This window comes from Danio rerio, chromosome 5 (assembly GCF_052040795.2).
Source record: "Danio rerio strain M-AB ecotype USA chromosome 5, GRCz13ab, whole genome shotgun sequence".
NCBI lineage: Eukaryota > Metazoa > Chordata > Actinopteri > Cypriniformes > Danionidae > Danio > Danio rerio.
Genome location: NC_141025.1, coordinates 26397784 through 26425231, shown reverse-complemented (window position 1 = coordinate 26425231; position 27448 = coordinate 26397784). Strand labels below are relative to the sequence as shown.

The following is a 27448-nucleotide window of genomic DNA, read 5'->3' as shown; positions in this document are numbered from 1 at the left end:
TGGTACTGCAGCGGTGACATTTCTGCATGTTTTCTCTGCTTTGCTGCATGCGGGTTTTATTAGTTCTCTTTGACTGGTTTCGCCTTTCGATAGGTGTTCATTCATTCAGTTATATGTGCTTCGGAGAGTGGCACCTGAGGCTTTGATAAGCTGACACCACTGGAGAACGTCCTCACACATGACAAACATACATATGGTATGAATTTCATGGGTTTATGTCCGGAAGTCAGTTCAGCACGATCTATAGTGGTCAGATAGCAACTTTGCACTGAAAGACCTCCACCTCAGGCAAGAAGGAAAGAGAAATTCTGTCTTGTGCTTTAGAAAGAATTAAAACACAGTTATGTAACAGAAATCGGATCTAGAGTGCAGCTATTTCTCTCTCTCTCTCTCTGTCTCTCTCTCTCTTTCTCTCTCATATGTAGTGGGCTTGTGTGCCCATTGCTCACAGTTAGTTTCCACTCCTTTCACTTTCAGTTGCATCAGAAAATCTGTTTGCACAGACTTGTTTTGTCATACATGTCAAGACAGACATGTCCAGTTTGAGGTCCATAGAAACTCACACGATTATAGTGCAGTGGAGAGGCAAGAAAGCAGTGCCAGTCCACATCAGTGCCTGCTTTTAGACTAAAGTACATTATTTGAGAAAATAGCTGAAGATATTATTTTATATTGATGATTACATTATCAGGTTTTGGCTGAAACAAAAAAAAATTTCAGAACTATACGCTAAAATATCTTAAATATATGTCTGGTGTATTATTAACAATAATAATAAAACTTAAAAATCTGATCTCTTATGCATAATATATAATATAGGTCATATATTCATAATAGGACATACATAATATAGGAACACATTATACAAATGTTAATTTACAGCTTCAATTCTTGTGATTTACAGTTGTTTTCAGATTTTTTTTAAGTGCCAACCTGATTTGTTGGACCTTAATCTGTACACCAATATCTTTTAATGCTGAAAATATTGTGCTATGATTTAAAAGTAAGACTTACTCAATAGATTTATAATATAATAAATAATAGATTTTTTAAATAGTTAATATATTGTATGCAAAATATCCTAAATACAAGGATATGTCAATTAATTAAAAATTACAACTAAAGTAATTTTAACATTAAAAATAACATTAAATTGCACCGAAACAAAGATCAAGGTCCCATAATGCAATTCTAATATGTACATTTTTGGAAAATACCTCTGAATTACAAATGACAGAAATATTTATATACTGCAGTCTTATGTCACAAAAATAGAAAGATCCAGCTTGATATCATGGGGAAGTAAGCTATTTTCATGATATCATGAGCTATTTTCCATATTGCCAGAGGGAGGCTAAATTGTATGCATTCATATGATTTCATTTGTACAAAAAACATACAGTTTTAAAAAGGAGGCAAATCCCAATACCCCATACCCCTAAACCTAACCACCATCGAGGGATGAGAAAAATCATTTTTTAAAGTATAAATGTGATGGTAAAAATAGGAGTTCGACACCAAACAAAAAGTTTTTGCCATAAGTTTCTGTTGGAAGGTCCCAACTAGCAGAATAACATAAGCAGAATTAGGTAAAGACCAAACAATATTTATTTATTTATATATTTAATTTATAGTATTGTTGCTGTTGTTGTTTTTCATATGTTTTTAGTTGTTTTGTTCTCTTTGTGTGTGATCCTAATATGTATACCTCCTGCATATTCTTACATAAAAAAAGACCAAACACTAATAATTAAATATAAAACAGTATACAAATGCAGCTCTTTAGCTTGTAGCCTAAATAACCATAGTAAATCATATATATTATTTAGAGTGGTGGTGATGCAGTGTTTTCCAGTATTGTTTGAAAGTTTCGGGAAGTTTAACTAATAGAAATTGGATCTTAGGGGGTGAATAAAGACAAATTAGGGGCTGTTTTAAAGTGAGGGTGCACTTGGATTGGATTAATTTGCTAAGTTTGACAGTTCTTAAATTGACTGTTTGCCAGAACTGCACTTGATATCATGACTTAATCATTTAAACACATTTGAGTGTTTATTGTAATTTACAGTGTGTACAATTTCTACTGTTTTTTGTGAGTTAGTGTGAGTGAGCCTGGAAAACCTGGTGCTTATTTGGCCTTACAAAGTCTAAGACCATTAGAGTAAATGCATTTAGTAAATTACATTTTTAATTTACATTTATATACAGATACTGCCATATGAGTATTAGTTGATAAATTAATATTTGATTAATTATATTTTATTGAATCCGGACTATTTTTATATAAATTTATGGATTATATCTGCTGGTAGAACCATTTCAGGTGTGTACTGCTGGCCTTGGGCATTTTGTTTGATACCTTCTACATTATGTAAAACGTCACATGGAGCAAATGTACACTTTAAAAAAAGTTTTTGCTAAATTTGGGCAATGTGGAAGAATTTTACTTTGAAAAAGTAAATGGGATATGGGAATTCCAATTTGCAATGATGAATAAAAGAAGCAATGAGCAAAAATAACAAACTAGATATACTTTCTTGCAGTTTTCTTTTTTTCTGCAGATAAACCAATTGTCCACAATCTTTGTTTGCATTTTGTTTTCATAGTCAAGCTTAAACAAATCATATTAAGAATTATATTTGTCTTATTTTTAGTCTGTATATATTTATTTTATCAGCTTTCAAATATAAAGAGATTATTCCTAATGGCCAAAAATGTTGAAGTCAGAATTATTAGCCCCCCTTTGATTTTTTATTTTGTTTTTCTATTTAAAATATTTCCCTAATAATCTTTAACAAAGCAAGGAAATTTTCACAGTATGTCTGATAATATTTTTTCTTCTAAAGAAAGTCTCATTTGTTAACCTAATTAACCTAGTTAAACCTTTAAATGTCACTTTAAGCTGTATAGTAGTGTCTTGAAAAAGATGTCATCATGGCAAAGATAAAATTAATTTTATCTTATTTATCTTTATCTATTTTTAACAGTTTACTACAGTTATTAGAGATGAGTTATTAAAACTATTATGTTAGAAATGTGTTGAAAAAATCTTCTCTCCGTTAAACAGAAATTGGGGGTGGGGGGGGGGGGGGGGATAATTCTGGCTTCAACTGTATCTGTGCATTTCTAAGATGAATTCTGAACTTTAAAGGTTTGTGAAAACTGGATTATTTCAAAACAGGGATCAAAGAGCTTCTTGTGCTTTTGTGGAAGCAATAATATCTGATCATCAGTACAAAGAATCTCAAGATCAGTTTGCTTATTTTATTATCAACATGTAATCCTAAATATTTCTTAATTTTCCCTCTGGTTTCAGCATAGTTTCAGACTATAAACCTAAAAAAATATCCACAGAAATTTCATAAGTTCAGATCCATTACACCTTCACAGAGCTCCTTTGCAGTTGTTGTCTGTATGCAGCTAACTCTTTGAAACAGATTTTTAAAGCATGCTAATGTCATTGTATCCGTTTTAAGAAGACCCCTAGGAAAATGACTTTAGCAACAGCACGAAATGTAAAGTGAAAATGTCGAACAAATATGTATGTAATTGAACCGTTCGTGTGAGCTTTTGAAAAAGAGGCCCTTACAGAGATTTAGAAGAGCAAGAGTGATCTTAGAGAAAGCTTAAGATAAGGAAACTGAGATGAAGGGAGATGAACTTGACAGAGAGAGAAAGAGAGCGAGAGACTGTGCTCTCAGGTGAAGAGAGGCCCTTAGATTTTGATCAATTTGCTTCTTTCAGAGAGGGGCTCCTGGGGCCACTTTGGGGAAGGACCTCGTTACATGGAATTAAATTGTGGCCTAAGGCGAGCTATTACCATCCCGTCCTGAGAGGGAAGCCGTAAAGAGGCGCACGCACACACAGACGCACACATACACACACAGTGAGATACCAACATTTAGAGACATTTTGATGAATACCAAGCCAAATTAGGTATCTAAATATAAAAATCTTTAATTAGCTGCTGACTGAAGCAGACATTTCCATAAAGTGTAATGTGATTTAAATTCAAAACAAAAAGATATTTAAATTAAATTTAAAAATAATAACATGTCAGTTGTGAAGAAAACTCAATAATTAAAATATGAAATAAGACCTAGTTTGTTTAATCCTTATAAAGCATTCAGGTCTGTTTTAAAGAGTTTCTTAAAAATGATGAAAACTGCACAGTTTAAAGTGCTTTAGAGCCCTTAAAATGCATATTTTTTAAATATTATTTTTTCTCAACAGAAAAAACTAGGTTATGTTTTTAACATTGAATGTCAAAAACACTTGTGGACTCGTGAAAAAAAAAATATCTTGGCCATATTTAACACACTTTTTAGGACTTAAGTTTGTTGATAAAGACATTGTACAATAATACAATTTTAAATGTAATATTTTCAATTGTATTTTTTGTTGTGTAGTTTTTCACGCAGCACTAAATAAATGCAGCAAAAACAACTTGTATGCATCTGTGATTTGTAACTGAATGTGTTTGTGTTGCCCGCTTATCTCCATATATGGACGACTTTTGCAGATTGGTCAGTTTGCTCAGTAGCTCGTCTTATACAGTGAGACATTTGGTACGTAGAGTGAAGCTGGTTTGAGTTTGGTGGTGAGTGGTTTCAAAGACCAGGTAGAAAAGCAATATGACAGGGGTTTTCTCTACTCATTTGCTTTTGGAAAAAAAATGTAGACTGTGGTGTGGTGAATTTGTCAACACAAGCTGAAGGCAAACATCGCCGGAGCAACGTTTTTTTCAAAAACATAGCCCTGGGCACGTATTTCCAATCAGCCTTCGTTGAAGATTTATGTTATTTTCATTTGGTTTTGTCAGAAAACATGTTTTTGTGAATGTATATTTCATTGTACTTCAAAGAAGTAGCTGAAAAATTTATCCACTACCGGTCAAAAGTTTGGGGTTAGTAGGATTTCTACACATTTTAAAATAAACTTCTCCTGCTCACCAAAGATGGATTTATTTGATCAAAAACACAGTAAAAATTGTAAAACTGTGAAATGTTATTGCACTATAAAATAACTGATCAAAAGTAGTTTATAATTTAATTTAATTATTTATCCAGGGAATTTAAAGATGACTTTTTAGCTTCATTACCCCAGTCTTCAGTCACATGATTCTTCAGAAGTCACTAATAATAATGATTGTTATTATTGTTATTATTACTAATGGTAATAGTAATAAAAGCAAAAATGACTCGACTAATAATTTCATTTAAAAATGCATACAATAAGTAATAAATAAATATTTAATTAATAAGTAACAATTTAACATTTTTGTACATTTAATAAATGCCATCATTATAAATAGAATATTTTTCTTGAAAAAAAAACATGAAAAAAACAGACCCCAAACTTTTGATCGGTAGTGTATATATAACTGATAAATATATAGAGACATATATATAGAACTGATATTATAGATATTATAGAATTGATAAAATTTTAAATGAACAGTTCTCCAAACGGAATTGTGGAAATAGATTATGGGGGTTAAAGAATACCACAACAGTTACTTGACGAAACTTTTTTCACAGTAAATTATTTTTACATTAAGTTAGATATGATTTGGCCAATCATGTAGGATTATGCAATTGGGAAGAGTTCAAACACTCAGATATAACACTGTTATGCTGCCCTTAGGCTGAGTGACTTACTAACCCACTTTGCACACACAAATATACACACGCTGACACTCACACACACATACACGACCCATTGGGCCACAGTGACAGACCTTGCTCTAAGAAGCTGATACCATTAACTGTCACTTTCGACCAGAAATAACCAATCAGTGATAACTAAAGCAGAAATATTTACTGGAAATTGAAACTATACTGAAAATTAAAATAAATTATTACAAATTGCTAATGCTTAAAATGACCTAAACCTATATAAACATAAGACAAATAAAATGATGACAATTACTACAGCTGACATAAGTTAAAATGAAGTAATTTAAATAAAAATAACTAATAAAATTAATATAAATAATTCTATAATAAAAAACATTGTGTAAGACTGTACTTAGGGGAAGTGGTGGTTTTCTTGTGTAACAGATGGCTTGTCATCACACACACACACACACACACACACACATACACACACACACACACACACACACACACACACACATGTCTTAAAGAGAGTTCAGAGGTTGCAAGGTCAATGAGGTTGTTTTCGAAGGGCCGTCAGGTCATAAAGGTCAGACCGATAGAGCGTGCACCCTTTTGTGTCTAGTAAATGGTCAAACCCACACTGTAGAAAATTGAGTATTACTGGTTATTTTGGTAGCCAGTAATACTGTAAAATGTACAAGTGCACGGTAAATTAACAATCACAATTGTGCTGTAAATCTACAAATTATTACTAATTAATTAATTACAAATTTAAAAAACTACTCTTTAACTTTTTATAATTTTGTCTCTGTTTTTATGGATTTCAGTAATTCAGTTTAGTCATTGAGATTAAAAGATGTCCACGTTGACAGCAGTAAAATCACAGGTGATCACACAGTCTCTGCTGTCAGCTATGTTATTTCCTGACAATCTTACTAAATTACATTGTGTTTTTTGTACCTCTTAGGGAGACAGGACACATGATAAGGAAACAAACAGAATAATATATCATTAATTTATGAGATATTGCTATGAAATTTTGCCTTGTATTGCAGTACAATTGTTTTGCATTACATGTACTGTACATCCACTCTCAAAAATAAAGGTACAAAAACTACCTCTTCAAAAGGTACACTTTTGATTTTAACAGGTGTATATTGTTTCTTTAAAAGGTGGACTTATGGTCCTTTAAGTTTCTGTGAGGTAAAAATGTTTACTTTTTGGATTTTAATATTTATCTTAAAATGCACAACTTTGGATCTGTACAGTACAAATGTGCATTTTGAGAATTCCACAATGTATGTGCCAGTGAAGAGAATGCCCGATCCACCAGATTTTATCCACATTGACTGAGCAGTTAAAAGACCAGCATCAGGCAGGCATAAAACACATGTGGGGGTATAAGGGATTAAAAGCTCAGATAATGTTGTTTTTGCTAAGTTTTTTAGATCAAAAAAATACAGAAGACTTCCTTCAATAAATGTTTATCTATCTTACAAATGCCTATAAAACCAATACAATTTATTTAAAGACACACACAGTATGTATAGTGCTACAGCATATAGTTTGAGATATGTAGTGCAATATTCTTCAGATGCTGGATATGTGCCAGTGTGTCCCTTCTGTAGCCTCATTGTGGCAGCCAATCACATCTCAGATCAAAGATGCCCAAGTCTGGCACAGCTGATGACAAGCCAGTGGGGAAATGCCTGCAGCCTCTTCAACAAATATTATATATATATATATATATATATATATATATATATATATATATAGTCAAAATAATAATAGAATCAATAATCACACTACAAACTCTGTATGTGCACCACTACATATGTAAAAATGACATTTCTACTGTATCTCTACTATATATACACAATAAAGAGGCACCATAAACAGAGTAGAGATGTAATCCTAGCAAACTGTCCCTTTCTTTAGCAGAGAAAGATGGTTTTGAGAAAACATTAGATAACACTTTATAAAACTCTGTCATTTTTACATTGAGGTCCACATACAAAGTTTGTAGTGGGATTATTGATTACATTAATATTTTGACTAAAAGAAATTTATTTTATTTACGTTATTGCAATGGTACAAACCTCTGTAAAGTTTCTGGCACTTGCTATAATGGTAAATAAGCATGGACATGTTTTTGTGTTAAATCATTCTGTAAAAAAGTCACATCCATGCTTTTTGGCTTTAAAATGACTGCACCGGAAAGCAATGGGATCTATCTAGTAAAAATGTTTCACAGCAAAAAAAAGCTTATTTTTTGAAAGTGCAGCCTTACATTTGAAATTTGTTTAGATGTGTTACTTTATTTATTGCCATTTTAGAGTAAAACATGTTTCGGAAAAACTGTATTTTGTGCTACAAAACATGCAAGACACAATATATATATATATATATATATATATATATATATATATATATATATATATATACATATATATATACATATATATATATATATATATATATATATATATATATATATATATATATATATATATACATATATATATATATTAAATTTTTATTTTTCTTTAGTCTTAGTACACAATGTAACTACAGAAAAGTAAAGTTTTAAATAAGAAAATTATCTCTTTTTTTACATTTTTGAGCAGGATGCTACTAGTCTAATTCAATTCAATGGTTTATGCTAAGCTACACTAAAAGTGCTCGCACCAGAACCCGAAATCAGATGAATGGATTCAAAAATGTTGAAACTCAACTGTTTAACTCTATGCGAGTTGTAAAATTAGCCTATTAAAAAGTGGATTGCTGAAACCCATTTACTCTGTGTTAGCTTATAGCCATGAATTAATATTAATAAACATCAACATGAAATGCGGGAACAGGAAAAAAATAACCAACTAACAGCACTATTGTCATGCTCAACAAGGACTCGCAGCGCAACTACATTTTAATGGACCACAAAACTGAGATTCAAAACAATATACGTTAATTATTAGCTTATTTACATGGCTTGCCAGAACCCAAATGCTAAGGATTTCAAGGGAAGGATTATATCAATGAGCCAAGACACTGTCCAGAAGATTAGTTCTGCTGTAGTGACTTTCAGACGGAATGAAGTGGGTACTTTGGTTGTTAGGAAAACTAAACTGTTGAAAACTTGTGGACTTTATAAAGTGCCATTTGATTAATGTTTACGCTGGTGGTCAGACACATATATCAGAATGTTAACAGACTGAGCGTTAGGGGAAAATTGGAATCTCTGAACTATTTCCCAGTGGAAATGGCCTAATTATTTTCATAGCAATACACAGAGGGATCAATGTCAGAATGAGAATGCTAATGTTGCCGACAATGAAAGCTGTTTAGTTTCTGAGAGCCCAGGGCTTCATCCGAGAGTCTTTCCCTCAAGGAAATGATGTAAAACATGGATGAACACCACATGCTGCCCCTCTGCAGCCACTTCCCCCGAGGCCACTGTCAATCTGGACAATGAGCCACCTAATGGTGACAATCTGCCATTACAACTGCCCTCTCACCCCAACCCAACCTTCATAAACATGCGCATTTGTCTGCCCCATGCACAATACTGAGCAATACGACTATGATGATCACTGCCTGAAATGTTTGTCTTTATTAAAGAGACATGGATTGTTGACATGCTCACAAGTGCGAGCGCTGAAGATAATCCTCCACCTACACGATGTATTAGTATCACTGTTTAGCATATTCCAACAAGGCTTTGGAATATCATTGGGCTTCATGCCAACTGACAAAACAACATCTTATCGTGTGCATACAGGCGAGATTCACAACAAAGACTTCAAATGGCCTTCCATCTGCAGGCTAAAATTAAAAGACAGCGACATTATCAGCATGTTCACCTGAAGGAATGCCGGAAACAAGGTTTTTTAGGGTATAACTGAGGCAACTGCCAAATATCATCTTAATGATCTGATCAAACTAATACACAACATATAGCGGCATGCAGAGACAAAAGGAAGAACACTGTTGGAGCATTATAAAGCTGTTTTCATTTACAAGAGATTCACAAGCGATGATCATTTAACATTGTTTTTACGCATCTGGCACCCAGACAGCTGGTATCGACGGCAAATATTTATCAGTGCTCTCCAGCTATGCACGGGTGGGTAATGTGTGATAATAAATTAAGTTGCAATGGTGCTCATATCCACTTTAATGAAGCTAATTAAAGAACTATTTAGAGAGAGAGGGAACTACTCTTGGGACAGAAAAGAGCTTCATATCATTAGGAATCAATTATACAAGCCACGTGCATGTGTGGCTCGTTTTTTCCACTCACACACACATTAAAGGAATAGTTCACAAAATAAATTTAAATGACAAAATCAGATGTTGTTACAAAACCAGATTAGTTGCTTTAGTTAAACGAACAGTAATTTGAATATTTAAAGAATAGGGTATATGCAGAGCTAATGTTTCTTCCCGTACTGATAAACCTCCGGTGAACGGTTAATGTGACTTTTTCAGTTTTATACAGTTGCTTTCAAGAATCAATGTTGTTATGTAATTAAAATATAATCAGTAAATAGACTTCAGCATTCATTGAGTTGTTGAAGTGTAAACCGAGATGAAAAACCGTTTACATGCACACAACCTTCAGGATCATCAGGCGAGCACAAGAAATGCCATTGGAGATACTGGAGTAAAATAAATTAAAATATTTTAAAGACGTGGCAAGGAAAATTTTATTTAATGCAGTGCTTCTTGTACATTCTGAGACCCACTTTATAGAGTATATCATTTAGGCAGTGAAGATCATTGATTTTTAAAGAAAACAGACCTTCCATTTTTAATTTAGCCGATTTTGTAACTGCATGCAGTTCACTAGAAGCATTTGACCCAGGTGACTGACAAAATAAAAGTCCTTCTGATTGCTTTGCATATACCCTATTATTGGTCTTTTTTTAATATTAAACCAGATTAAAAGGATAGTTCACTCAAAACTGAAAATTCTATGAAAAACTAAAAACAAGTTATTTTGAGATAAGCTGGAAACCTGTTACCATTAACTTCCATTGTTTTTATTTCTAATATGGAAGTTTTCGATAATTTTTTCCAGTCTTTTTTATTCAACATAAAAAAGAAACTAATAAAGATTTGAAACCACTTGAGAGTGAGTGAGTAAATACTGAGTACATTTAGATTTTTGGGGTGAACTATCCCTTTAAGGTTGTCAACCAAAATACACGAATACAAAAATGATCATAAAGTGCTCTCTCTGATTCATAGACTACTGTGGATGAATTGACTGTAAAAACGAACTGTAGATGAATAATCATCCATCCATTGAATGGTTTTGCTTAAAATAGATCTCACAGTGATTTCGTATGATTATGTATAACTTCAAAAGACTTTTATACAGCATGAGTCATATGAACTACATTTATTGGATGATTTTAGTGCCTGTTTTGTAATTTTATGCTCATATAGGCTATTTTTGATAGATAAAAAGAGTACATTAGAATGTGCATCATTTATTCTTGTTTGATTTCTAAGCAATAACAAAAAATAGTGATTTACTAGATGACTTATGGAAGACAAGCAATAAAATACCACTGAAACATAAAACATCATACCACAGATATTTAGAACACTAATCACAATCTTTCAAACTCTGGTTTTGCCCACTTGTCAATAAGCTTTTAATGACTTACAATATAATTACATTAAGCACTTTTATTTATTTATTGTATATACATTTTATTAAGTGCAACTTAGATTTTATTAAGTGCAACTTAGACAAAGATTTTTTTGCATTTATGTATGTCAATGGAGAATTATTTCATCCATAAATTTCGACATTTAATTTTGATGTTATTTAAAATCTTAAAGTAGATACATGTACTACAATTTCTAGGGATTTACATAAATTGTGGCATTTTATTTTTATATTATTTTTACTCATAAAAAAAGGTGCCATATTTTATGATGTTTATGTTCAGTTGTAGACAACAGTACCTTTTGTGTGTGGAACAACACAGATGTTGGATCACAACATAACCCTAACCCTAACATGACAACAAAAGTTTTAAAGGATAATTATATTAAACACTAAAAAGAAAGTTAACATTCTTATAAAAAAAAAAAAAAACGTTCCAGAAATCCAGAGGAACAGATACGTTTCAAGTAGTCTCCCTTTTCTGCAACTGCATATTTAGTTAATTGTTCTCTATATAAAATACTTTCATACAATATGGAAAATATGTTGAATAAACAATTACAGAACTTTATTTTTAGGTGAACTGCACACAAACTACCATCGCAAATGTAGTATCAGTATTCTCCCTAATAGTCATTTAGTTGTGACTGAGTATGTTGAGTGTGCTAAGCCTCTGTCTGTAGCAGTGAGTCCAGCATGTGTGCAGTATTCGGCAGCTCCTGTCTGTCCTCAGCTAAGCCTGCAGGGCTGAGCTCCTCTTAACCATGGAATCGCCAGCGCTGCACTCCCTCTCTTACGTAACCCTCTGATAGGCCTAACCCTGATGCGTAACACTGACACAGGCAAAGAAGCATCACAGACTCCCAGAACAGCCACATTTGTTCAGTAATACCATCATTTATGAACGTTTACACTCACTTGGATGCTTTGAAATACAGTGCTCAACATAAATAAATACACCCAATATTGAAAATGAATTTTTATATTGCTAATATTTTATTTATATTTAATATTTTTATTGATTCTCAGTGAATATAGGTAATGTATTTTGGTTGTTTGAACAAAAAAAATTCAAATTTTAGTCATTGAACATCTTTAAAAACAGAAAGATAATACACTACCTGACAATTCTTGTCGGCTATCCAAGGTTTAGGAACAACTAATAACAACTTGACTTCTAGTTGATCATTTGGTATCATAAGTGGCTTATATGAAAGACAAAGGCCTCTAAATTACGCTTATTTTATCAAAATAAAATATGATAATGCCTTGATTTTAAATGATTTAGTTAGGACAGTAAGGTCTGACTTTGCTTAGACAAAAGCCTTGTTACTTAACAGAAATAAAGTGTTTAGAATATAAAGTCATTATGCAGTGGAAAAATAATTAATATTTGGTATCACTCCCATGAGCTTGGAGGACTGCATCCATACATCTCTGCAATGACTCAAATAATTTATTAATAGTCATCTGGAATGGCAAAGAAACCATTCTTGCAGGACTCTCAGAGTTCATCAAGATTCTTTAGATTCATCTTCAATGCCTCCTCTTTCATCTTACCCCAGACATGCTCAATAATGTTCATAACTGGTGACTGGGCTGGCCAATCCTGAAGCACCTTGACCGTCTTTGCTTTCAGGAACTTTGATGTAGAGGCTGAAGTATAAGAAGGAGCGCTATCCTGCTGAAGAATTTGCCCTCTCCTGTGGTTTGTAATGTAATGGGCAGCACAAATGTCTTGATACCTCAGGTTGTTGATGTTGCGATCCACTCTGCAGATCTCTCACACACCCCCCATACTGAATGTCACCCCAAACTATGATTATTCCTTCACCAAACTTGACTGATATCTGTGAGAATCTTGGGTCCATGCGGGTTTCATTAGGCCTATACAATACAGACCAATACAGATTAACATATGATTCATCGGAAAACCTTCTGCCACTTTTACAAATGATCAACTAGAAATCAAGTTATTATTTATTCATATTACAATTGGCATCAATGACAAGACTTTTATCAGGTAGTGTACATTTAAATTCATGTGAAATATTGGAGAAAAAAAATACAAACTTCAAAATTTATACATTTTATACATTTATCTAAAGCAGGGGTGTCAAACTCAATTCCTGGAGGGCCGAAGCCCTGCACAGTTTAGTTCCAACCCTGCTCCAACACACTTACCTGTAGGTTTCAAACAAGCCTGAAGGACTCAATTAGTTTGATCAGGTGTGTTTAATTAGGGTTGGAACTAAACTGTGCAGAGCTGCGGCTCTTTTGGAACTGAGTTTGACACCTGTGATCTAAAGTATATGCACAAAGATAATATTGTATAGGTTCCTAAAAAATATATAAATTTAAAATATAGATTTGTGAATTTCTGATGTTCACATTTTTTTATAAATGCATTTTTATAAAAAAAAAAAAACATGAAAGAAATTTGTAAAAATTCAAAATAAGGATTTGTGATGATCAAAAACAGGTTGAATAAGGTGTAGCTGGAATACTGCATGATGAAATAAATTTCTTGCACGCATATAAACTAGAAAATAAACCTCTGGTCACTTTATACCCATGTTGTGCATCAAACGTTAAACAAAAAATGAACACGCAAATCTGCCATGGTTTTAGCAACATCCGAAGAGGCTGTTAAATCCGTCGCTAACATCCCTCTAGGATTTTTTTTTTCTATTTACATATTTTATCTCATCCTTTTAGGTTTTTAATCCTGTAAGGAAGTAAAATCAGCACAATGACAAGTGTGCAGCGGTGTTGTATGGGTAGGGACGGCGATGACATCATGTCCTGTTGGAGTGTCATGACGGTGTGGATGATCGCTCTGACAGCCAGACTATACAGGCCTCCTACCCACAAACCCAGGGAGACTGTGGTGGTTCTAGCAACAGTGGCGCAGACACGCACATCTCCTTATTTAATATGACAGGTCCACACACACAGGCCCTGTGGCCATTCTCACACAGACACACACACATCCCAGATACTCATTCAGAACAGAACACTTGCAAAACACTCATGCTCTGAAAATGTCATGACATTTGTTTAGCTTGCGTGAATATTTAAATTTTGACTTGACAATACTTAATTCAGGACTAACACTAGCCTGTTCACACATACAATCACACCGGTGTGATTGGAACGTTATAACGCACGTCATCAGCTGCTCAAATTTAAACCAGACAGCGCACGCTGAGGCACAAAAAGAGGTACGCAGTGCTTGTCATAAATCTAAATTTATTTGTGCTTTCTGCTTTTTTCTAGTTTCAGACATTCAAACTTACATAACTACAAACAAAACATACCAATTAAGGTTTGTAAAATACACACAGATGTCTATGGAGATGGCAACAATAATTATTTTTTAATATAACTGGACGATGTGCTTTAAGCCCCTATCAGATCACACAATTTTTATTGTCGGTTGCAAAAGTCGCTATGTCCGATTATGCGATTTTATTTTGTTGATAAATTCTTGACTTGTTGTGGGTAACAAATGTTCCACTCTACACATTCTTTCATGATCCGTCATCCCGTGATGTCTATGACGAGCAATATTTCCCAAAGCAGTCACAAGTGTTGCTATAACAATATTTCTTATCTTTCAATTTGATTAATTATATTTTAATCTCAATAAACACTGATGCTTGCTGGCAACTAATTACTACGTTATTTGAGTTCACTCGTTACGACATGGATAGGATCAAACCTATGATTCCTTTTTAATAATAAGATATGTTCTTTGAGATTTAAATGTATATTTTCCTGCCAAGGGTTTCTTATTAAACACTCCCTCGCCTGAACTTGCCGCGAGTGAGATGGAGAAAATAAAAGCACTTAAGCAGCAGCAAGGTAAAGTCAGATGCTTAAGACATAATCTTTAAAATCTTGACATATTAAAAAAATTGCAAATATATAACTGAGATTTGTGATACAATCACTGTGAAGCATTCATTAAATTCTTATTTTCCACAGAGCTAAACAAATCATCCACACGCACAGTTAAGTAGTGGAGGGGCTCAAGCAAAAATATAATTTGAATATTTCTCATGGAAAAACAAATCTTTTTGAAAGAAATTTTGTTTGCTAGAATTTTTATTGTAATTTTAATGTAACTTTTGTTTGTCAGTTAATTATAAACAAGAATGACGAATAATTGAGGTGATGGGCTTCAAAACAAGTCCCCTATATGTGCCAAAACACGAATTGCCATGAGATTGTGTTGGTTTGTGAAATAAAATAATAATCTAGCTTAAAGAAAATATAAAAATTAGAAAAACCTATATTAAACTGTTATTACTATTAATGACACATTTGAACAAGCAGGACTGGCTTTTGCAATGTATTTGCAGGACAGAACATGTTTCCAGATTACCTCAGTAGAATTAAATTTGTTGTAAAGCTGAGAGAACTCAGAAACCCGTTGTGAAAATGGAGATGTCTGCATGTTTGTGCCAGTCTATCTGATAAAATTGCTTTAAAAACCTTAATATTTTAGAAAAGGTAGTTAAAGTTTGCAAAACCAATGATTGATCTTATCCACTCGAGACCCACTCATAAGTAAATATGCAGCCTATTTTTTGATTACCTGACTGGCGCATTAACGGCAGCACTCACTGAGATAACCAAAAATTTAATGTGCTCCTATTGCCCAGTGTCACCCAGGTGATGGAACTCGTCATAAAGAATGAGAAAAAAAATAAACATGCTAGACTTTCTGAGATGGTGTAGCGAGGAGTTGCAGGCATGGTATTAGTTGTCGTGAATATTGTCATTTACGAATCCCTACGACACCCTACATTAAGGAAATTGTGCCAATATGGTGCCAAAATTATGTGATCTGTCCAGGAATTTATACATGATAGATACACTGTTTATGTTACTAGAATATTTTCTCTATTCCTCTCCCAGTTAAACAGTTACAGCGCAGACTAAACACAGCAGCGCCATTTACCCATCAGATAACAAATGATACGATCATTATTAAGCTGTTTAAAAGACAAATGATTAGTTCTATCACACATTTCAGAATCAGAGCATCAGAAATTTCACAATAAAATTATAACATTTGTCAATATTTACAGAAAAGTGCACACAAAAACAAAATACGATACTGTATATGCATCATTGGGGCTAATGGGTCACGTGACAAACCTGACGCATTGCCATGGAAACTTTAGAATGCAATGTATTCTAAGTAACGTTCACAATAAAAAAACTGATGCTGAAGGGTCAGCTGGAATATTTAAAAGAAACACGTGAGAGGGTTAAAGATGCACCAATCAAGAAGAAAGAGATTGGAACTTCAGGTTTTTTTGTGTTTATGTATGTGTTTCGGTTTTTTTTGCTCCAAACCTTTTTTTTTTTAAATGATGTTAAGGTGCATTTATTTTTTGGCAGATATTTTTATCCCAAGTCTTTTACAAATGAGTACAGCACAAGACACCAAAGCAACCAAAGAACAAAAACATTGTAAGCAATATCGACATCAATATGTACACTACCGTTCAAACGTTTGGGGTGTGTAGGATTTTTAAATGATTTAAAATAAGCTTCTCCTGCTCACCAAGGCTGCATTTATTCAATCAAATACAGTACAAGTTGTAAAATTGTGAAATGTAATTGCACTGTAAAATAACTTTTGAAAAGTAGTTTATTATTTGATTTAATCATTAATTCCAGCTGTTTTAATAATTAATTTTAGAATTGTTACTGGGGGTTATTACAAGCAAGTTTACATTTTCATAAAAAAAAGATATTTAATGTCAATGAAGTTACCATATTTGGTTCTTCGCATGAAAAAAATGAAATTTGCATCGTCCAATATTGTTTTTTTATAAAATGCCACAACATTAATATAGAGCATGGCATATTTTATTGGTGGTCAACACTGCAAAGACTGGCAGTCGGGCACCTTTCTATTAAAAGACTTTATTTATAACTTGTTTATCGGTTTATGGTTAGAGTATTTTCAACCGCAGTTTTGTGTTCACAGCAGGTTGAAATGTCTGTGTTAGTTTGACCCAGTTTGGCTCTGGCACTGGTCAAAGTGGGTCATGAGAGGAACCGGTCCAGTGTTGAGAGGTCAATCACACAGAACTCACAGTCCTCGTTTCCACACACAAAGCCTGCAGATTTCAGCACCAGGGCATTTACACTGCCGAAAAACACCATGCTGCATTATCTGACCTTAAAAGCAAGGACAGGGTGTGCTAGTTTTTCTTTTTGAAAAACTATTTTAACATGTTTTAATGTGAACCGCAGTCCCTACAGATGATAATATTAGTGCCTCAAGATGAAATGCAGTGATTACAGAGTAATTAATTGATCTGAGGAGCCCTGTACAACTCATTCAGATGGAGTGAAATTAAAACTGGATTGCCCGTAAGTTATTGTTAAGCAGAGACGGTTCAGTTTTGAAACAGGGTAAACTAATCTGTCATTAAAAACAGTAAAAAGTAATGAATTCGTACAAAAATGGAAGAAATATTGAAACATAAGTGCAATTAGTAAGAAAATGTAAGAAATGCAAGTCGTAAATTTTTTTAAAATCAAATAAATGCATTTTTATAAAAATACTTTTAGATTGTTGACTTTTGATTGTTTTAGTGTCTATAGTCAATATAATGTAAACAACAGTAAAATATGTACAGTTCAAGTCAGAATTATTAGCCCTCATGTTTATTTTTCCCCAACTTTTGTTTAACAGAGAAGATTTTAACACATTTCTAAACATAATAGTTTGTTCTGCAGACTATCGAGGAAAAAAAATATCTTAAAGGGGCTAATAATTTTGACCTTAAAATGCTTAAAAAAAATTCAAACTGCTTTTATTCTAGCCGAAATAAAATAAGATCTTCTCCAAGAGAAAAAATATTATCAGACATATTGTGAAAATTTCCTTACTCTGTTAAACATCATTTAAAAAATATATAAATAGAAAAAATCCAAGAAAAGTTTAAATAAATAAATATGAATATTTTTATATAGTGCTGAGCATAAATGAGTACACTCCTTACAGATCTCTCTTTTAAATTAATTATTTCTACTGTATTATCTACTACTATACAGTATTTGTGTGTATGCATTAGATTAGTCAGTGCAAAAGCTAAAACTGCATATAAAATTACTTTAGATCACAGTGCAAAAATTGCACCCCAATGAATTTTGCAGGAGATAATGTTCAATAAAACTTGAATGAAGAGAGAAAGTCGAGAGAACCATAAAATATTCAAATATTGTTAAATTTTCTAGTTTGTAAGTGTTTAGGTTTGGCCCCCTTTTTTTTTGGCAATAACTTTTTTATTTAAATGTATTATCTTTCTATTACTAAAGATTAAATATCTATATTAATGAATATAACCAGTTAATACAGCTGTTTTGTTTAGTACAGTATTATTAAACAAAACTGTTTAGGCACAACATATAGTACAAAATAACATTCTTTCTAAAGAATAGAATAGAATAAAGTAGAGTGCAGTAGAATAGAACAGAGTAGAATATAATATAATAGAATAAAGTAGAGTAGAGTAGAATAGAATAAAGTAGAGTAAAATAGAGTAGAATAGAATAGAATAAAGTAGAGTAGAATAGAATAGAATACAATAGAATAGAATGAAGTAGAGTAAAATAGAATAGCGTAGAATAGAATAGAGTAGAACGAAGTAGATCAAAATAGAATAGTATAGAGTAGAATAGAATAGAATAAAATAGAATATAATGGAACAAAGTAGAGTAGAATAAAACAAAGTAAAGTGTAATAGAATAAAATTGAATAGAGTATAATAGAATAGAGTAGAATAAAGTAGATTAGAATAGAATAGAATAAAGTAGAATAAATTAGAATAGAATAAAGTAGAATAGAATAGAATAGAACAAAGTAGAATAGAATAGAACAAAGTAGAGTAGAATATAATAGAATAAAATAGAATAGAGTAGAATAGAATAGAGTAGAATAGAATAAAGTAGAATAGAATATAATAGAACAAAGTAGAGTAGAATAAAATAGAATAGAGTAGAATAGAATAGAGTAGAATAGAATAAAGTAGAATAGAATATAATAGAACAAAGCAGAGTAGAATAGAATAAAATAGAGTAGAATATAATATAATATAATATAATAGTGTAGAATAGACTAGAATAAAGTGAAGTAGAATACAATAGAATACAATAGAATAGAAAAAGGTAGAGTAGAATATAATAGAACAAAATAGAATAGAGTAGAATATAATAGAGTTGAATAAAGTAGATTAGAATAGAGTAGAATAGAATAGAATAGAATAAAGTATAATAGAATATAATAGAACAAAGTAGAGTATAATAGAATATAATAGAACAAAGTAGAGTAGAGTAGAATAGAATAGAATAGAATAGAATAGAATAGAATAGAATAGAATAGAATAGAATAGAATAGAATAGAATAGAATAGAATAGAATAACCAATCATGCCTACATTTCTATATAGGCGAGTAAACCCAAGGTTAAATTGTCACAGAAATGACCTTCCTTGTTTGCTGGGGGTCACTGGGGGCAAAAAAACCCCACCCCCATCACCACCAAACTCAGAGATACAATGGCTTAAGTCTAGTGGACCAGACTGAGACAGAAGAGACCAGCCGCAGCTTAACCAGACAGTACTAGTTAATGTATATGTCTGTGTGTGTGTGTGTGTTAATCCCATTACATTGCCCACAGTGTGTGTCCATTACAAATAATATACACGTTTCACATTTTACTACAAAACATATTTACACACTATTCATAAAGTGTGTATGTGTGTACAAAGTGTAAATACAGCACACGACCTGGCCAGTGTATGATATATATACACTAGTCAGCCTCTGTGAGTTTATATTCTCACAGTCAGATTAGCAGCACACACACACAAGCACACACACATACCGTAACTAGAGATGCACTTCCATACCTCTGAGCTTCACACTGTGTCTCCAGTCAGGTGTGTGTTTGCGTCTGCACTGCTTCTGTCTGAAAATGAAGACAGATGTTGTAGGTAAGAGAATATTTCAGGTTTAAAGAAGTCTTAGTTTGTTATGCAGCTAAAACAATCCCTTCATATTCAAGCAAGTGCAGTAACATTTCTATTTCATAGCGCTGTTATCTAAAGCAATTTGCTGCTCTCAATTATGAACGTGGCTGGTTACAAAAATAGCTTTTGTGACTGTGTTTTGTGATTTCTAAAACATTTATTTATTGCTTGATTTGATTTGTTATTGTGTGCTGTTTTAATTGTGCAGAGATAGAAATTAATTCAGCTCACAAATTAGGAAGGCAATTTGTTTTATGGACAGCTGAAAAATGTAACCTTGTCTCTCTTAGCTTAATTTATTTAATCAAAGGCAAACATTTGTGTAAACTAGAATTACAATTAGACCAATACTGCTCATTACTAATATTGTAAAGACATCTGACAGTGTTAAATATTCATTTATGTTTGATAATTGCTGATTTTCTTTTTATCACAATCTACTGTATTATCGCAGTACTTAAATGAATGCTAAGATTGTAAAATTTAATATAAAAGTAAAAAGTAAAAATAAAATAAAAGTTATATTAAACTAAAGGATGACCAAACTTCAGTGTTGTTTTCTTTTTAACCAGTTGAAATGTTTACACATAACAAAAACACACTATGCATTACCAATTAAAATGTGTAAATTGTCATTAATTGCATAACATATTGTCATTACAATTGCATTGTCATTAATTAAATTACATACCTTGTTATGACATTGCAATAAGGTTCTATTTGTTAATACATTTACTAACATGAATGAACAATTAACAATACATTCATTACAGCATTTGGTCATGCTAGTTAATGAAAATACAGTCGTTCATTGTTAGTTCATGCTAACTCACGGTGCATTAACTAATGTTAACAAACATGAATTTGGATTTTAATAATGCATTAGTTAATGTTGAACTATGATTAATAAATGCTGTAGTATAGTTTGTTGTTTTTGAGGGTTTGTAAATACATTAACTAACATTACTGAAACCTTATTGTAAAGTGTGACCCTTTAATCAAATAATTCTGTTGTTGGTAGATTTGATTTTGATTTTGTTCTTCGATAGGAAGTTACGTGTTGTACATTTATTTTATTTTTTTAGATAAAAAGTGTGCTCTAAAAATAAGTCTTAAAAAATCTGAGATATAATAATTCACTGTAATTTAAGGTAAATAAAAATAAAGGTCACGCTTTATTTTGATGGTCCGTTTGTTGAATTTAAGGTACATTGCATCTACATGCTATCTAATTCTCATTAGATTTAAGGCAGACTGTTAGGTTGGGGTTAGTGTAAGTTGACGTACTTGCAAAGTTTCTTATAGTCAGCTAAAAGTCTGTTAAAGGAGAAGTATCAACAGATATTAAGCAGACAGTCTACTCAAATGGACCATCAAAATAAAGTGGTAACAAAAAAAATATTTCATATTATTATTATTATTATTGCAATGTTTATGAATACCAGCAAATATCCATGTGCTTAACATTTTTGGTAATCATTCCTTACTTTTACACAACATCAAAACTGCATAAACTGCTTCATCAACTGTAGAAACACAATTCATTGTTGTCTCTACACAAATTGATAAAGTTAACTTAACACTTTTAACAAATTTATGTGGATTGAACATAAAAAAATGAAGTGGTCCCAATGAAATCTCAAAAATTGCATTGTTTTTAGCTCATTTTTAAAAAGTAGTTTAAACGAGCAAAAACAATTAAAAATGTTATGAGTGTATGAGAATGCTATTACCTTGAATATAACTAAGTGATATTGAATATTACCACTATTAGCTTTTTTCTTTAGCTATTTCCTGGACTAACTGAGAGATTTTGGAGGGGAATTAAAAAACAACAGAACTAAATACAAATGCAAAAGGATTTTTAAAATATAGTATATATTCTTTTCATACATTTTTATAGTTATTACGGGCAGATGTGAATGTGCTTTTGAGTGAGCAAAGATTAATTGAGAATTGCTGCATCAGATAAACCAGTTGAGAGCTGGGGAACAAGCGTGTGTAGAAATAATTTAGGATTAGATTGGGTGGCTAATCTCTTTATTGTGAGTGTGCAGTCTCAGCAGGGAGATGGGTTTCTCTCTCTGTCTTCCTCTCCCTCGCTCTCTTTTCCTCTCTCACAGCTTTTCAGTCTGCTTTTATCTTTTCTTTTACATTTCCTAGTGACACGTGCAGGAAAGGTTGGAGCTGAGCCTCAAGGCCACGCATTTGTGTTTGCTTCCTCATTAAACGACTTGCCATATTCTGATTATGTAATTCACTGTTTACTGTCGCTCGCCCTTGTAAATATGCAAGGATGTTTTCATTAACAAAATCTGTGACTGCTTCAAATTGTGGGTTGCACTTTTTAAGTTCGGGGAGTGAAATTCTATTAAAAAAAAACTTCAAATAAAATATATGCAATATAAATAATCCACATACATAGGGAAAACTGATTGAGATTTACGTTTGACTTTATGCTTTAATTTTATATGCATTGAGACTAATGGGTAGCACTTTAGTTTAAGTCATAATTCATGCTATTTACTGATTTATTAGCTAACTATTATTTAGATATTAACTATTTATTTTTGTATTAAGCATCCTTATTCCTACTGATAACCTAAACCCAACTTCTACCTCACTAAATATTAATAAACATGTAATTAGTAGTTTATTACGCTAGTAGTGTTAGTTAGTGGTTTGTTAATACCACAAATTGTGTTACCAAATAAGGTTACTCTTGGTATTTTAAGGTGATATTGGTATCACAAGCATGTCTGTAGCCAAATATTTTATTTTTTCAAGTTTACTGTGTTTTCTTGTTATATTTCCTATATAGTACAGTAGATTCATTATACAGTGGTAAAGTTTTTGGGGTTATTCATGGTCTGCTTAAAGTTTTCGATCATTTAAATAATGATCATGCAAATCATAAAGGAACGTTGGGGGGAAAGCTGAATAAAAAATAATAATGATGAAGATATTTTGTCAAAATCTGTGGTGTGAGGGTTTGCAGAAATATATGAACTTGGAGTTTTGACTCTCCTCTCTCAGTTGGTCAGATTATTCCCTTTCTGTCTTTCCAAAAAAGCGCATATTACAGAATGTCAAAGTGTCTCGACACAGATTTAAAAAGGCACATGCTGGTCCACTCTGGAAGCTTCACTCTTTGAATGAAGGTGGTCACTGTGTCACCTGAGAGGAGCCCTGATGTGCCATCTTTATCAAGCAAACAAAGGCATATGGTTATGTAACTGTACTTTTTTTTGTTCATTTTTCAGCCCAAATTGAAGTCATACCATGCAAAATCTGTGGAGATAAGTCATCAGGCATCCACTATGGAGTCATCACATGTGAAGGCTGTAAGGTTAGTGAAAAAGGAGCCTTTTTCTCTGTGCATCTGTTGGTTGATCATGTGTTCAAGCTAATCAAACCCTCATATACTGCGGGAATGAATGAATGAATGAATGAATGAATGAATGAATGAATAAATGAATGTTGTGCCACTTAGATCATGAAATGGCAACAGTTTAAAAAGGGGGTTTAACCTAACATAAGCTTCGTTTATGACGGTACCTTGGTTCTCTCTCTCTTTTTAAATTATTGGACAGATTATTGTGGAAAAAAATGTCAAGAAATACATATTTTCCAAAACATGTTTTAATCTAAAAGTATGAGAAAAATCTATCGAAGTAACTATCTATAAATAAATAAATAAATAAATCTAAACACCTTTTGGTTAAAAATTGTTGCTGAAATCTTTGCAAAAGAAAAAAAGATGGAGCTATTAGAATCATTAATTTCTCTTTCATTTTCAGTGCTATCAATTTTGACCAAATGTTTACATGTGACTATATGTTAATGATCATTTAACCCTTTCTAATCAAGCCCATCTTTTTTTGTGAACAAAAGCACCAAACATTAACAGAAATGTTAAAAGAAATTTGTTCTGATAATGTAATCATTTCATTGTCTACTATTTATTTCAGTCAGTACAGGTGTGATTTTTCCCACATGTAACTGATTTAAATATTTTTTTTTTTGGTTGTGTGGACTGTAGGGTTTCTTTCGGCGGAGTCAACAAAACAACGCCTCCTACTCCTGTCCCCGCCAGCGCAACTGCCTGATCGACCGAACGAACCGCAACCGCTGCCAGCACTGCCGCCTACAAAAGTGCCTGGCCCTGGGCATGTCCCGGGATGGTGAGACATATCATATTCTATATAACAAACAAACATTGCAATCAGCTATACTTGATCATATTCTAAATAACAAACAAACATACTGCAGCAATCAGCTACTTGACCATATTCTATATAGCAAACAAACAAATGCTGCAATTAGCTAATTGACCATTTTCTATATAACAAACAAACATACTTCAGCAATCAGCTGCTTGATCATATTGTTTATACCAAACAAACAAATGTAGCAATCTTGATCATATTCTATGGACCAAACAAACAAACATATCAATCAGTTACTTGATCATATTCTATACTACAACGAAAACACAGCAATCAGCTAATTGATCAGAATCTATATAACAAACAAACATAGCAATCAACTACTTGATCATATTTCATAAAACATGAAAACGTAGCAATTAGCAACTTGATCATATTCTATATAACAACCAAAGAGCTGATGATATTCTACATAACAAATAAAAAATAAATCAGCTACTTGATTCTGAACATATTCTAAATGATGTCTTTTGAATGATGACATAATTTTTGAATGTATGTCAAAATGATGATAATTGTTTTATGTTCAATTCACTTAAATTTGTAAAACTAAAAAGCTAATCTTATTTCTTCATGTTGTCTCAACACAAATTGATTGTGTGAAACCTAGCATTTTTTTTACAGTGTACAACCATAGCAATCAGCCAGTGATCATTTCTCTTGATTTAATATGTCTTCATCCGCCCTCTCCCTCATCAGCTGTGAAGTTTGGCCGTATGTCGAAGAAGCAGAGGGACTCTCTGTACGCAGAGGTCCAGAAGCACCAGCAGAGGCTACAGGAACAACGGCAGCAGCAGACGGGTGAAGCAGAAGCCCTCGCTCGGGTTTACTCCTCCAGCCTCACCAATGGCCTCAGCACCCTCAACCACGAGATTGGAGGAACGTACGCCAACGGTCACGTCATAGACATGCCCAAGGGCCAGGCGAACGGTGCTCCGGGAGGATACTACGGCATGGACTCCACACAGGCCAGCCCGGATCAGTCTGGACTTGACATAACTGGCATGAAACAGATCAAACAGGAACCCATATATGATCTCACCCCTGTTCCCAACCTTTTCACCTACGGCTCCTATCAAGACAGCCAGCTCGCACCTGGAGTGTCTATGGGGGAATTAGGTAAGAGTAGTAAAGCAATTAGGAAAGACTAGATCCGGTCCTCAAGTTGCAGAGTTCACATACGTATGCATTTACTTCTAGGACAACATGATAATAAGAAATAAAGCCAATATTGCGATATGTAATTGTGAAATTATTTTGATTATACGGATTATTTTCTTTAATTGTGAAACTTAATTTTTGAGTCCAAACTATAATTGGTTTGTTTACACAAAACCTTATTATACACGCCAGTGATGAGTGGTAACTGATTTAACTGGGTAAAGGGTATAATAATTCATTTCATCCGTAAAAAAAAATCTGCCCGTAGCTACATTTTACCACTAGAATGAGCGATTCACAGCTTGCCTCACAATATTAAAACCATGAGACAGTTTTTAAAAATTATAGTACAGTAAAAATTAAAAAAGTATAGTATAGTAAAAATTAAAATACACACACACACACACACACACACACACACATAATAATACTTGGCCAGACCACGTATACACACACCTCCTGATTGTAGTAAGAATTATGTAAGAATATTAATGCGGGTTAGAAACCATTTAAAAACCTTTGAAAACCAAAACAAAAGGATGATTTTTTAACTGATTTTAAACATTATAGTTGTCCCATCACACACACACAAGAATACTTGGCCAGACCACGTCAACAAACACCTGCTGATTGTGGTAAGCATTAGGTAAGAACATTAAAACGAGTTAGGAAAGGTAAGATCCAGTCCTCAAATTGCAGAGTAAAAAATAAAGCAAGTGTCACAATATGCAACTGTCAAATTATTAGGAGAAGACAGATGATGTCCTTTAATTATAAAACTTATTGTTAAGCTCAAAGTTCTTCGGAAACATATATTATGGGCTATAAGCACACAGATTTTAATTTTCAACCAGGCAGCTAAAGGGCTTCCTGTGAACTTTTTCCATTACAAAATTGTCAAATTTCAGATCTGATTTTTTTTTTTAATCAGTGATCTTCACTGCCTGTTAGATATTTATGATATAAAGTGGGTCTCAGATCGAACAAGAAGCACTGCATTAAATAACACTTCCCCCACCATTACTTAAAAATACGAGTTTATTTTACCCCAGTATTTTCAATAGAATTTTCTGTTGCTACTGAAGGCGCTAGTGGTTACACAGTCTTTCATCTTATTTTACACTTGACCAACTAAATGAATGCTTAAGTCTAATTAACTGAATGTATTGTAATTACATTACAACATTGATGTTGTAAAAAGTAACCTTGTGAAATTCAAAATAGTCACATTAAGCTTTCCCTGAAAGTTTATCGTATGCTTTAAAACTCTAGTTGTGCATATACCCCATTACCATGGTTGTAAAAGTCTTCTTTATCAATACTCCATTTTTGTGACTTTGTGTGGCTGGGAGGATTTGGCTCTAAAAGCATGCAATGTCCTATTGATAAAGCTTGATCAAGAGTCCTCGACCCATTCTACTAATTGTTAGCCACTCACACAGGTGATGATCAGCACAGGCTGTTTTTCCCATATTCAGTAGTTTGTTGTTGTCACCATTTCATCTCCCGCATTTCTTTACATTAGTGAACCAACTGACCGGGTCATTATTGACACCTAGTGGACAAACCGAGTGCATGTAATAAGCAGTTCAAAGGACATGTGTAAGCTGTGCGAAAGCTTTGGAAAAAAAAAATAAAAAACTGTAATACAATACATGAATATTGTACTGATGGCTAACCGATAAAATGTATACTT

At 32.8% G+C, this 27448-nt stretch overlaps 1 protein-coding gene across 2 annotated transcripts in view; it reads left to right on the top strand.

Annotated features, from left to right (window-relative positions):
• The window catches only part of rorb (RAR-related orphan receptor B), a 42395-nt gene that overhangs the window by 6175 nt on the left and 8772 nt on the right, over positions 1-27448 (top strand). The window contains 4 exon segments of one of the 2 annotated variants that reach the window (NM_001441389.1): positions 20191-20326; positions 23626-23711; positions 24405-24546; positions 25291-25710. In NM_001441389.1, the coding sequence (NP_001428318.1) occupies positions 20308-20326; positions 23626-23711; positions 24405-24546; positions 25291-25710 (667 nt within the window). In that variant the 5' untranslated portion in view covers positions 20191-20307. 2 annotated transcript variants of the gene reach the window in all.